Source organism: Manihot esculenta, chromosome 15 (genome assembly GCF_001659605.2).
Source record: "Manihot esculenta cultivar AM560-2 chromosome 15, M.esculenta_v8, whole genome shotgun sequence".
Taxonomy (NCBI): Eukaryota; Viridiplantae; Streptophyta; class Magnoliopsida; order Malpighiales; family Euphorbiaceae; genus Manihot; species Manihot esculenta.
In genome coordinates this window covers 9,579,108-9,593,051 of record NC_035175.2, presented here as the reverse complement: position 1 = coordinate 9,593,051, position 13,944 = coordinate 9,579,108, and the positions used below count along the sequence as shown (strand labels likewise).

The 13,944-nt window shown below is 36.1% G+C and overlaps 2 protein-coding genes across 2 annotated transcripts; one reads left to right on the top strand and one right to left on the bottom strand.

The window, feature by feature from the left end:
• The first annotated feature begins 165 nt into the window (after positions 1-165).
• Positions 166-4,543, top strand: LOC110601603 (potassium channel KAT1). The gene is made up of 11 exons (XM_021738797.2): positions 166-796; positions 883-1,101; positions 1,282-1,440; positions 1,536-1,593; positions 1,689-2,006; positions 2,283-2,522; positions 2,732-2,830; positions 2,927-2,959; positions 3,072-3,257; positions 3,339-4,080; positions 4,300-4,543. Exons 1-11 carry the CDS (start codon positions 618-620, stop codon positions 4,440-4,442), a joined length of 2,376 nt encoding a protein of 791 aa, XP_021594489.1. The 5' UTR covers positions 166-617; the 3' UTR covers positions 4,443-4,543.
• Positions 4,476-13,609, bottom strand: LOC110601605 (mannosyl-oligosaccharide 1,2-alpha-mannosidase MNS3). The gene is made up of 6 exons (XM_021738800.2): positions 13,133-13,609; positions 11,345-12,300; positions 8,659-8,920; positions 5,670-5,867; positions 5,333-5,481; positions 4,476-5,201 (listed from the first exon to the last, which is right to left on the bottom strand). Exons 1-6 carry the CDS (start codon positions 13,208-13,210, stop codon positions 4,955-4,957), a joined length of 1,890 nt encoding a protein of 629 aa, XP_021594492.1. The 5' UTR covers positions 13,211-13,609; the 3' UTR covers positions 4,476-4,954.
• Between the last annotated feature and the right edge of the window lie 335 nt (positions 13,610-13,944).

Sequence of the window (13,944 nt, the reverse complement as noted above, 5' to 3'; positions counted from 1 at the left end):
TGGCATCATGATTAGACTCTAGACACCCCTGCCTAAATCTACCGGGGGTATTTGGTTTATCTCACGACTTTGAAATGAAAACACCAACATATTTTCGCTCAAATCTGTCCTTGCAATACCTTTGTCTATATATGACTCGCACCTCCACATATTTGATCATGGACCTTCCACCACCACCACCACCACCACAATCATACCAAGCAGAAGCACCATTACCATCTTCTATGCCTTGTCTCCCTGATTTGCTCTCTCAGAGTATTCGTCGCTGCAACTGCATTACAGAAAGTCTCATGTCTGCCACTTGCACTGCTATCTCACCTCGCCTTCTTCCACTGCCTTTGTTTTTTTTTATCTTATTCGTTGTCCAAACGGGAGGGAAAGTTCCCTTTTCATGTTTTTCATGCTTTCATTTCTATCCTCTAGTGATGCACTAGTTGCATAAGTTACCTGCAGAATCATTTCATACATGTCAGGACTGTTAAGGGAAAAAAGGTGATCAAAAGTAGAGTTAACCCGTGTCACCAGTCACAAGCCTCCCAGGCCATATAAATAAAGCCATTTCCAAGGGACTCATTAACTAAAATTTAACAGTATTCTTACGATTTGAACAGGCCAAGATGTCACTTTCCTGCGCCAAAAATTTCTTCCAGCGATTCTGCAGCGAGGATGTTCAAATGGAGGGCATCCCCCCCGGCAACTTCTTTTCTAGTGACCTCCTACCATCCCTTGGAGCTAGAATAAACCAGGCAACCATACTTCGAAGATACATAATTTCCCCCTACAGTTCCCGTTATAGGTGATAATATGTGTGTTCATGGTTCACTCAATTATCTCTTTCCGTATTTATAGCTCCACCTTCTCATGTCCTGCTCCATATTACAGGGCTTGGGAGATGTGGCTGGTTGTTCTAGTCATTTACTCTGCTTGGATCTCTCCGTTTGAGCTTGCATTTCTAACTTACAAGAAAGATGATGCTCTTTTCATCATTGACAACATCGTCAATGGCTTCTTTGCCATTGATATTGTTCTCACTTTTTTTGTTGCATACCTCGACAGCCATACTCATCTCCTTGTCGATGATCCAAAGAAAATAGCAATCAGGTGAGTAAGCTGGCTGCATTTAAATCCCATGTTTCATTCAGATTGTAAGAATCAGACAGTGTGATTGATTGCTATTAGAAGAAACACTCTAATCCAATCAGCAGCTACCTGTCTTAACGAGTCCTTTTTGCTCTTTTCCCCGCTTTTTGTTTGAGACAATCAATTCAATCCAATTTGCAGGTACATATCTACTTGGTTTCTCTTTGATGTTTGCTCGACTGCCCCATTTCAGTCCATCAGTCTCCTGTTCACAAATCAAAGTAGCAGCGAAATTGGCTTTAGATTACTCAACATGCTTAGGCTTTGGCGTCTACGACGTGTTAGCTCCCTTTTCGCAAGGTTGATCATCACATACAATCCAATGCACTTTTATTTTCCACAATTTCAAATTGTCATGGTAGAAGGATATTAGAATAATTGTTTGCTTCTTCCAGACTTGAGAAGGACATCCGATTCAACTATTTCTGGACTCGGTGCACGAAGCTTGTCTCTGTAAGTAATGAAAAACTTCCACTAGTTACCTTACGGAATGTGTAAACACACTATTTTAGTAATTTCCAAACATTTTTCCCTCTGCTCGATTTCAGGTAACCCTTTTTGCAGTACACTGTGCTGGATGCTTTAACTACTTGATTGCAGATAGGTATCCGGATCCAAAGAGAACATGGATAGGTGCTGTAAACCCAAATTTCAAAGAAGACAGTCTCTGGAACAGATATGTAACTGCAATGTACTGGTCTATTACCACACTAACTACAACTGGATATGGAGACTTGCATGCTGAGAACCCTAGGGAGATGCTTTTTGACATCTTCTACATGCTGTTCAACTTGGGATTGACAGCTTACCTCATTGGAAACATGACAAACCTTGTAGTTCACTGGACCAGCCGCACAAGGAATTTTGTAAGTTCACTTGCATTTGTAACTTTCTGCTATTGCACCTAGGTTTTTGCCTGATATCAAAATGTCACAAATTAAGAAAAGAAAGGAGATCAAAACAGACTAAATTAGACGAATCCCAACAGTACTCTAAAAAACCCATCTCAGATAACTCAAAAGCTAAAGGGCTAAAATAATCTTCAAGTTAATTTCTTTATTGAAAAGTATCATTTCCTCAAAGAGATATGATACTCTCTAGTCTGACAACTAATGTAGAGAAACTTTCTTTTGAAATCATAGAGGGACACAATTAGAGCAGCTTCAGAATTTGCCACACGAAATCAGTTGCCGCCTCACATACAGGATCAAATGCTGTCACATTTGTGTCTGAAGTTCAAAACAGAAGGACTGAAGCAGCAAAAAACCTTGAATGGCCTGCCAAAAGCAATTCGTTCAAGCATTGCATACCATCTCTTTTACCCCATTGTTGAAAAAGTTTATCTCTTTCAAGGGGTTTCTCATGACTTTCTCTTCCAATTGGTAATGCTTCACATGCAATTGCAAATCATTCTTTATATAAGCATATGCTTTTCCTTTCTCTTCCTCCTCCCACCTTTTCTCTGCTTAAGCTATAAGTGTAAACAGCTGTATAGCTGCGTTAAAAATCAATTAATCAACAAATTGGAACATAAAGTAAATTCTATTACCAGATATAGATAGACCCTAATCTAAATTACTCTTTTTGAAAGGCTTCAGGAATGGAGGCTGAATATTTTCCACCCAAGGAGGACATAATTCTGCAGAGTGAAGCAGCAACAGATCTTTATATACTTGTCTCGGGAACAGTAGTAAGCTAATTTCAACCTCATTAATTCTTGCAGTTCCTATAAAAGAAATACATTCTACCAAGATTAATTTGCAATGGTAACCATTCCTTGTTGCAGGATTTAATGTGCTATGTAGACGGAATTGAACAGGTGACAATTCATTAAAGTCACTATTCTTCACATGCTGAACTAACAAGAAAGTAAACCATCAAATTTGTCAAATACAAAGTGAGCACTTGTACTATCTGCATGCACTGTGCAGGTTATTGGGAAAGCAAATGCAGGGGATATTTTTGGAGAGATTGGAGTTCTATATAACAGGCCGCAACCTTTCACAGCTAGGACAAGTGAACTTTCTCAAATACTACGACTAACCAGAACTTCACTGATTAACGCTATTCAGGCAAATACAGCAGACGGTTGCATCATAATGAATAACCTTTTCAAGGTAATATCAGCATGCTGAGTAATAAAGTATTGGTGTCATCTTTTCAATTCTATAACAGAGTTCTATCCTACACAATTACAGAAACTGCAAGGATTAGAAAGCAGTCGCACAGGCTTTGATTACCAGAACAAAGATCCAGGAACTATTCTTGGTGAATGGTGTGATGGGGTACCGAAGGAAGGATGTTCTTCTGAGGCAGGATGTCAAAATAATTTACATGGAGACCGATTATTCCATGAAGTTGGAGATTCATCTGCTGAGGAATCTGCGGCTAAAGGAAAAAGCAAAAGAGGAACAGGTCATAATTTTATCCCACATGTGGGCGATGTAAATTCAACAATTGAGGATGACCAAAATTCTCTTGTTACTGCTGTTCGCAATGGGCATATTGAAATGGTTAAGCTTCTGCTGGAAGAAGGAGCAAATGCAGACAAACCAGATGCCACAGGATCGACCCCAAAAGCTCTAGCAGCACAGCAGGGACATAAGAACATTTATGACCTTTTACTGAGTTATGAAAATAGAAGGAAATTAATTGAACATAAAATAGATCTTGTTGAGACAGAATCAGAAGAAGCCAAGAATAATCAAGGCCAACATAAAGGAGTTGGTGGGCCCAATTGTTTCTATTTTCATTCCAAAATGGTACCCACAAACTCCAGTTCACGCCCTTATAGTTGTCTCAACAATAAGGAACCAAAGAATTTAACCAAGAAGAGAGTTACTATCCATATGCAGTTTCACAACAGAAGTACATTGAAGAGACCTCCTGGAAAGCTAATTACACTACCTGATTCGATAGAAGAGCTGCTCAGAATTGGTGGTAAGCGCTGTTTGAACTCAAAAGAGCATTTGAACATTAACCTAAATATTAGGAGCAAAAATTATAGATCAATCTCAAGTTTGAGTAGGTATAAGAACAAATGCAAACATAGAAATGAACTATGATATCAAACCTTGAACAAGGATGATTTTTGTTAAATCTTATTTTCTCTCTTAATGCTTTATCCAATTTGTCATCGTAGCACTTGTGACACTGCAGGTGAAAAGTTCGGAGGGTACAAATTTACAAGAGTCATCAATGCTGATAATGCAGAAATTGATGATATAAGTGTCATACGTGATGGCGATCATCTGTATCTCCTTCAAAATGACACTGAAATTTTGGATTACAATGTGACCTAAAAATTTGTAGAAGCTTTTGATGTAGACATGGGATAGCTTGAAATATTGAGCAATGTATAAATAAATATTGAAAAAAAGTGCAATACATCAGTTGGTCCAAATAGGCCTCCAAATCTGCAGCAAGTGCTGGAAAATTGGAATAAGTCAATTACAAATGGTCTCACTTTCACTCAGTACTTTTGAAGCAGAGAACCTCATCCCGATGCAAACACGAAGAATGTTAACTAAAAAAATTACATCTAATACCCATGTCATAATCCGGTGGGCCATAAGAATAGAGTTGCCCAAAAAATGTTCTTCTCTGTTCGCAATTGAGTGCAGATCAAACCATCGATGCATTGCACGAATAACAATTCTTGATTTTTACTTGACCACCATTTTAAACCAGGACCAACCATGGGAATGATGCAACAGCAACATTTCAAGTAGTCAAGTCTAGTTCCCACCAAAATACAAATTACAAATGTGCTTCTTCAAATGCGTGCTTTAGATGCAAAAGAAATCAGTCCCTATTAGGTGCCTTTAATAGGGAGAGGATGAGCTTCGGTGTTAAAGACAAACTTATCCAATGGAATGACAGAGCTATCCCCAAATAGCAAGTATAGATACTTCAATGTCTCTCCCAAATAGAAGGTCTCCATCTTGTCTCTTTTACGAGGAGGAAGCACAGTCACATCTTCTAAAGAACTGTACCCACCAGATTCAACCTTTGTGTACTTCTCAAATGCTTCAAAGATCTGCCAACCCCATTCACGGTATCTGCAATATATGATATTTGGTCAGATAACTACAATAGTCATGAAAGAAGAAAAAGAAATATGCGACCGTGTTGCAGTGGACATAATGAGATTAAAGAATGCACAGTTATGCCTGATTTTTCAAGAACATACTTTGGGTCCTCTGTAATTCGATATAGTACAAAAAATGATTCGACGCTTTCAGGGCGCAAAAGATTATGCCGATCAGCATGTTTGATTATTATGTCATCAACAAACTTTGAACCCTTATTCCCACCATCAAGCCCACCTTCAGAATATTCCTGCATAATTCAGAACCAGAAATCAAATAATTGCACAACATAATCATATAACATGTTTAAAAGGATGCAAGACAGTAACAGCTTGAAGAGAGAGAGAGAACAAGTGGTACAATGGACCATTCCAGTGCTTAATAGAGTTTATTATCTAACATTGTTTTCAGTAAACAAATATTACAAATGCAACCAACCTTGGTGTGGAAATAAGCAATTTCTGGGGCAAGACCAGTAGAAGTGACTGAATACATTTCAAAGCATGTCTTAGCTAAATCTTCGGCAAGCTTTAGATTTTCCAGGTCTTCAAATTTGAGCAGATTGTCTCTCATTGCCTTTTCTTTTGTGATGCCCTTAGTGGCACCAAGAGCAAGAGTACCAGGTAAAAAGCACACCTGGAAAAGAAAGGAGACGGTTTATACATCAACTAATATTATTTACATATGCATCATGGATGTGCTTATGAAAATCATTCCAGAGACATGTAATCAAGAAGAAATCAAATCTCTCTCTCTCTCTCTCCAACCAAAATACAGAAATGAGAAAGTCATTTACAGAAAAGGGACAAAGCAAAAACAACAGTAAATCTGAACATCAGCAAAATGCTGCCAAGTGCCTGCTAGACCAAAATCTAGGAGTCCTTAGCCGACTACTTTTGAGAGTGAACGAAACGTTTTCTCCCTAGAAACCCTTTTGTATTTTTTTTCCTCCAAACTAATTAAAGAATGCAAGAATTTAAATATATGTTGATGAGTGAACATACATATCCAACCCACTGTTGTTAGAATCTTATGATTCTCGACTCCAATCTATTTTCTATCAAATCAATTCGAATCTATGGGATGAATCTTAAATATATTTGGATTTAATGATTCTTGATTCAAATCTTACGATTCTCGAGTTGATTCTACATCCTGACGATTCAAATCTATAGGGCATATGAATTGTGACTAAATCAAAAAGATTGTTAGTGAATAAGGTGAATAAAGATGACTCAATGGATTTTCAACTGTTCCAATTAATTGTTCATAAAGAGTTTGTTAGCCTTATATTTTCAAAATTTAATATCTTATTCATTTTTGCTATAAAAAAGTGTATATAAAACCTTTTTCTTCACTATTTTTCTTTCACCAACCATTTTTTCTCTTTCCCTCTTCTTGTCTTTTTCCTTTTAGTTAATTTACTTAATTAATTATTGTTGTCAAATTATAACCATCTATATTTATAATATTCTAATATGCTATCTTTTTTACTATTTAATTATTTGATCAAATTTAAACGAGAGTTTTAATATATGTATAATGATAAATATTGCCCATAATTCTAAAGTTCATAATTTATAATAAAAAACTATATAACATAATGCATACATATTATTCTATTATGAAGGATATTTCTATTTTCTTTTTGTCGAAGAGAAGAATATTTCTAATTAAATAAATGATAATTCTAATTAAATAAATGATAATTCTATATTCATCAAAATATATTATTATGATATATTTTTACTTATTTTTAGAACATATGTTAATTTTTAATTGATTTTTAGAAGTCTTAACGAATTTTACAATTTGATTCGATTCTTGATACATGAAATGAAGATTTCAATTCTTAATTAAAATCTTGATTTAACAACTATGAATTCCAACCATATATGCAGTTACGCACTACATCATGGAGAGAGAGAAAGAAAGAGAGAAAAAGAGAGGGAATGGGGCAGCTTAAAGCACATTTTAGATGTCAAGATTATGCAAGCCAAGCAGTAGTGCATATGATAATGTGAAAGAGCAGAAAGCGTGTTGTCTGCATGTGTTGCACTAAGTCCCATTTGTCTTCCCACTAGAAAAGAAAAAGAAAAGAATTTTTTTTTGAAAGAAGAAAAAGAAATATATAGGGACAGATGCTTTAGAAAATAAGGAAGTGTCCCTGCAGAGTTTAGAAACAAGTCTACCATAATATTAGTCAAATCCCAGAGGACTATTATATTAAATCCCAGAGGACTATATTAAACGGAAGGAAAGAGCATTATATTCCCCATACATAAAACTGGGTCCTGCACCAGGAGTGTTCACTATTTGGTATACACCGGCAATTCAAACCAAACAAATTCTTCATTTGTGGTAATCTCCTTTGGTTTATCCCTCCAAATGGTTTGATTTGGTTTGTTCTCTTTTCAAAACAGAAAAGAAAAAGTTTACAAATTGGTTTAGTTTCTAATTGTTAAAAGATTGAACCACACTGTAACCTGAACATTATAATATATATACATATAATTAATTACCTGATTAAGTTATTGTTTGGTAATATTTTATTGTACGTTTAAAAAGTTTATTCCTTGATTATACTTTTCAAATTTTATTGAATGATTGTATTATAATTTGTCATATGATTTCTAATTCTCTCAAGATAAAAAAAAATAACAAAACATATTTACAAAAAAAAAAGGGGAACAAAACACTAAACTGTGACCTTTCAGCTTCATTTGATTTGGCTTTTACATACAAGTAATTCGGTTTGGTTGAAAAATAGCATAATGAAATTGTCAATTTGGTTTCAGAATTTGTCTAAACTTCACCAAATTAGGCTATTCACTCCCCTACACACTGAAGCATAAAACAAATGTTTTACCTTGTAAATCTTCTAAAGTCTGCATGGCTCGATGATGAAAATTTTACAGTATCAAAAATAAAATCATGCCCTGCATTATCTTAACAGCTTCTTATGTTTCTCATACATCAAAACTGACATTGACTGTTCTGATTTGATTCCAAATGGAGAGAGAGAGAGAGAGAGAGAGAGAGAGAGAGAGAAAGTTCATGCATTAGAATTTTTAGTTCTGAAAAAGTCATAACTAGAAGCAGTAACATTCGTGAATCATCACAGTAATTAGGTCCATATAGTTAGACCCTAACCAACACGCAAATTTCAAAAACATATGAAGCAGGCATCATCTGTTTTGAGATAATTTAAAACATATGCAAACTGATGTAGATTTATAGCTCCAGACTTGGTCAGACTTCAGATAAAATCGTTGGCAATTTCACATGAATTAGATGGTGTGGCAGATGTTATATGCCAACCATCAAACATTCAAGAATATATGGAGGAGGCTTAGAAGTTAGAACACATAAGCAATCAGTTAGGTTAACACCTAAAACTATTGTAGAAAGGTTGTACTGTACATACCAAGTGATCCATTTTGGGATCAAAAGCACCCTTTGGTCCATAAGGCAATTCCCCAACAAAAACCAATCCATTTGGGATTGATTTCTGAACCAACAGGTGCCTAACACCCTTCATTGCCTCCTCATACATGTCATGCAGATACGTAAAATTGGTATCTCGACTGGTTCCCTGCTGAAGCCATACTTTTAATAGGTACTCATAGTAGCTGTCACCACGAGAACCCAGTCTAATGTTTTCTCCACTAAATTCACCAGTGTCAGGGCTGTAATTAACAAGAAGATAACATTAAACAAACAACAATTTTATCTCAATGACCAGAAATACTTGTTCAGACAAACAGGTATTGGCTTTTAGGACAAGAAGAGAAAGGCAATAAAGCAAACAAAAATCATTGAAAATATAAAAAAGGACATGTTCCCTTTTTTCTTATTAAAAAAAGAAAGAAATTTCATTAAGTATGGGGAAGAAGCAATACAATGGAAGATAAGGAACCTTACAAATCTTTGATCTATCATTTCATAAAAAGATGAATTATAATTTCATCCCTGGTGCCATTATTAACAAGTTAGTTTCTTTATTTTCAGAAACTCAATTAAATATCTCTAACTTATGCTGATGTTAACTATATGGTCCTTCTGCCAATTTGCAAGCATATTATACATTAAAAAATTGGTCAAAGGAAAGAGAAAATTTCTGAAACCCAGAATCTGATGTTTTCAGCCTTCATCCAGTTCAAGTTTCCTCACAAACACATTCCTTTAACCTTTGACCAGCTCCTAGCCCCCTCAGCAGCTGCTCTCTCACCCAACACCCCACAGGAGGCTCACGGGACAGTGTTGAGACATCCAGCTCCTCTGTCGGTCTTCCTCAATCAAAGACCTCACCTCTTCCCTCCCTCATCCTCACCATAGCCACTACTTCAACACACCAAACCTTCACTGACACAAGACAAATCAGGGCTTGCCATTGGGTGCCCCTCTTCCCTCACCCTCATGTCATCGACCCTACTACACCCAGTTCATCACCCAAAATGACCAGACCTGCACACACCCCGTGTCCCCTCACTGATAGACTCATTTCTCCTCATCCAATGCTGTGATCCACCTGCTCACCCCTCCTTACAATAACCAACACTGCCCAAAAGTCCCTCCGCCTCCTCCAGGAGATTTGCCTCCCCATGGGCCTCCTGCCTCTCGAGGTGGACTCTGGAGATAATAGGAAAAAAAGTTTCACTAATCTGACAGGGAGATTGAGGACATTTCCAATGTCAGATGTTGATCTGGAGGAGGCATTCTTTAGGCTGTTTATTTTGGATCAAATAAATAAATGATTTTGATTATTATTACAATTCTGGTTGTAATGGGCTTACAATATGCATTTTATTTTATAATGTTGGATTAGCTTCAGTTTTATTAATTGGGAGCTGGAGGATTGATACTCCTGCCAAGTCTAATAATCCTTTTGCAGATGCTATTCTCAGGAAAACAGCAAACTCCACTGCTAGGAATGGGGAAGAGGTTGTCCCAAAGAAGAGAAGGAAAAAAGGTGAGATTGAGGGAGAAACCAAAGAAGAAAATAGAATTAATCAATAAGGGTAGTTCGATCTTTTCATGGTCCTCTAATGGCAAAAATTAAGAAATTTAGATGGAAGGATTAAACTGTCAATGGAAGCAAAAGCTAAGGGCATTTTGATATTTTTAAAATACAAGAACCAACTTATTAATAATGGCAATATCCAATGATCCAAGGACCTGATTGTAATTCAACCCAAAAAAGGAATGGAAAAAGAACATCGGAATAAAAGGGATGCAGTCTCCATCCAAACCAAACTACACCTGAGGACAAATTTTGAAGATACTTCAGAGTTTAGTCCTTGCTGTTTCAAGATGGCAATTTTATTTTATAGTTTGTTAATGCCAAATTTAGTTCTTAATTGTTAAATTGTAAAATTTCAATACATTTTAGTCATTGCATACTGCACTTTAGTTGCTAAAATATAAAATATATTTGCAATTTGATCTTTGAAATACTCTATTATAGAACATATTCCCCCCCAAAATCTTGTACTTTCAATTGATGATATTATAGAGAATTGAATCTAACTTAAAACAAGAGAACCAAAAGTAAATTTTAAAGTAAACCTCAAGGCTTTTGGAAATTAACCAAAAGAAACAGAAAAAATATTCTCTCTCTTAGGGTGAGCAAGTAGGTTTAAACAGTGAATCTTATAGTTGCCATTTGATGAAGTTGGGGAAACTGAAATCATCTAGAACCCCAACCAATTGAGGAACCAGGAAAACTGAGATTCACATTCAAGAATGATGGTTCCAGTAGCAAAGATTGGGTGAAAAGGTTTCATTTTTTAACATTAGAAAATGTTGAAAAATGGACTGGGTAGAACTATCAGATGTCTGAAAAATAAAAAATGCTTTTCAGAAAAAATGTTGACAAGTAGAGAAAAGAGCATTGAAAGTTTAAACTGCTTCAAATTCAAACCCATTCACTTGTCAATCTAAGAAACAAAAACTTTAGATTGAATGAGTGATGAATTAGTAAGGCAACCATGTAGAAACGATCAACAATAACCATATAGGCCTTCATCGTGCAAACCAATATGGACAAGATAAATTTACTGACAGCATGAGCAGACAAAAATCAAAAAATACATTAGTACAAAGACCCATACCTTATGTAGATAGGAACCAGCCCTTCCACCTTAGGTAGATTCTTCATATGCTCCAAAACTTTCATAGCTTCGATGCTGTACTTGGGATCACCAGAAACGGTACTGAGATAATTGAACTCAAGCTGCAAAGTTGAAACTTCAGAAGTACTGCTCAAACCATCAGGTGAGGAATGCGCTGAGTGATCATGTAGAACAACATCACTGAAGGGAATAGCAGTTGGACTGGATGTAAAAGCCACTAGCAATCGATCAGCCAGGTTTCTAGCAGTTTCTAGATAAGGGATTGGTTTTTGCCCCTCACGCATAGAGTTAGTCCCTTGTTCCCCTCCGCTTAAGTGATATGCACTTAAAAGACCACCCAAGATACGAATGGTAGTTTCAAATAAATTAACTTGGCCTTTCTTGCTAATCCTATCAGAAAGGTGTGTTTCAATCCATGAGCCCGCTTCAGAAACAACTTCATTAGCACCCATAATCATGGCAGTATCAAGAGCATCCACGACAGTAGCACCTAGACCTCCTAACCCGTCAACTCCCCTCCTGCTCAGTGGCATAAGTTCATCATATCCCATTGCATAGTTTCTGTAGCCGGACCAAGCATGGATGAAAGCCTCCTTTACTTTTTGTTGCCTTTCTAACCATATTGGATCAGAATTTAGCCTCCCTAATTCATGAATAGGTTTATTATTAGTAACCTTTTCGTCAGGTGATAATCGAGGAGGAAGCCTTGGTGGTTTTCTCCAAAATCTTCCAAATCTGTTACTTACATCCATAACACTTTCTTCACTAGCATTTGTTCCTTTTGCGAGTCCGTCAGAAAAAGAATGAGGACTACTTGTATGAGTCAGAATAAGATATGCCAAACCAAAGATCATCAATAACATTAGAAACTTTCCAGTGCTACAACCTACACAGTCACGCTTTAAGTTACTAGTAATCAAGGACTGCGAGATCACCTGGAAGAAAAAAGACACAATAAGCTGGAAGCATTCTACCAGAATAAATGAATATTTATATCAATGAAAATCATTGCTTCTAAATACAATAAATAGATGACTGTATAAAGACACGGGAGAAAGATAAAGAAACTTTAAGGACATCATAAGTGTCATGATAAATTATTAGTAATCTTAATAACAATTTTACGGCTATGTCATAAGATGCATTGTCTAGGTTAATGCTTAAATTTTGGACAACAAAAGGAGATTGTTGGAGTAAGTAAACTGCGTTACAAGATATATTGCTTCGTACTAAAATGAGAAGAATTGTATACCACGTTATAAGATAAGAATTTCATACTAATACATCACCAATGAATAGATAATTGAATCAGTGGCTAAATAAGCGATATCCAAGTTTAGAATTCTATTAATAGAAATAATTAGATCTGAAAAAGAAATTTCATGGTCAACTGACATTGTCCATTTATAATAGATTCACGAGCACTGGAGAAAACCAACAAATGGATAAAAGAGCAGCAGGAAATAGAATTCTTACAGCCAACCTGTAATTGCCGAGTTGAGAATTTAGAAATCGAAGCTGCTATTGCATTGTCGTTATTTATTGGTAATTAACCAAATCCACAAAAGTATTCCATAGCTAACCAATATTTAAAGCAAAAAGAGCTCGATTCTATCTCAAATTCCCACAAAAATATAAACAAACCTCCAAAGTAAACACAAACACGATCAAGCTCATCAAGCTAAATGGTTATATCAATAAAATAATAAAAAAGCAACTGCAGAGAGGGAAAGAGTCAAATTGATCACAAAAAAAAGAGGTAAGAACCTTGACGAAAGAACGTTGGCGGAACTTGGCATTATCATAGTGCACATCTTTCATGGAATAGGGCAGAGATTTCGACATGTTCGAATTATATTAGGGTTTTTCCCGTGGTCTGCAATCTACAGATGCAGAGAGAAAGAGCTGAGCGGCAATAAGAAGATTGGATCAAACTAAGATTCGTATCCAATCAAATACTGACGGAGAAATTAGAGAGAAAGCGGAGGAAAATTGTATACGTGGATAGGAATTAGAATCGCGGGAATGGTAAGCATGGACAATTTCTTGCTTGTGTCGTTCTGTTTGGTTTTTGGCTTTGGGTTGCCGCCTGGTTAGAAGAGAAATGAGCTAAAGCAGCGCGAGACAGACTTTGAAATAGAATGACGATATTATTCAAGTCAACGTCACCGAGATCGAGAGAGATAGTCTTTGGAACATTTGCCGTGTCCACACCAAATCGTTTCGGTTGTTTAAGCGGTTGATCTGAAAAAACATAAAATAAATAAATAAATATCCTCTCTTTTTTTTTTTGGCATATTTTAAAGGCAAGTTTACGCCATTTTCTATGAAATCTTGAAAATCATAAAAATGTTTTAAATATAATTAATTTTAAGTTTACATCACTTTTTTTACCTGCAAACTTCGCTCCCATCAAGACAAAACAAAGAAATGGATTCAAAACTATAAAGCCCATAAAAGCTACAAGAGACGATCCAATCCAGCAACCCTTACAAGAATTAACTTTGCCACCTAAATTGTTGCAATTACTGCCTCATGCTGAAGCCCGAAGCCTTCTTACCATTAACAAATCACAGTAA

What these genes read in the sequence shown, in the direction of transcription:
- LOC110601603 (XM_021738797.2), top strand. Translation starts at nt 618, where the DNA reads ATGTCACTTTCCTGCGCCAAAAATTTCTTCCAGCGATTCTGCAGCGAG. An exon ending in TAATGAATAACCTTTTCAAG is followed by an intron (nt 3,258 to 3,338) that starts GTAATATCAGCA and finishes ACACAATTACAG; the next exon opens with AAACTGCAAGGATTAGAAAG. An exon ending in AGAGCTGCTCAGAATTGGTG is followed by an intron (nt 4,081 to 4,299) that starts GTAAGCGCTGTT and finishes GTGACACTGCAG; the next exon opens with GTGAAAAGTTCGGAGGGTAC.
- LOC110601605 (XM_021738800.2), bottom strand. Translation starts at nt 13,210, where the DNA reads ATGTCGAAATCTCTGCCCTATTCCATGAAAGATGTGCACTATGATAAT. An exon ending in GCCAACGTTCTTTCGTCAAG is followed by an intron (nt 12,301 to 13,132) that starts GTTCTTACCTCT and finishes TTTTTCTTCCAG; the next exon opens with GTGATCTCGCAGTCCTTGAT. An exon ending in CTGGTTCCTATCTACATAAG is followed by an intron (nt 8,921 to 11,344) that starts GTATGGGTCTTT and finishes TGTTAATTACAG; the next exon opens with CCCTGACACTGGTGAATTTA.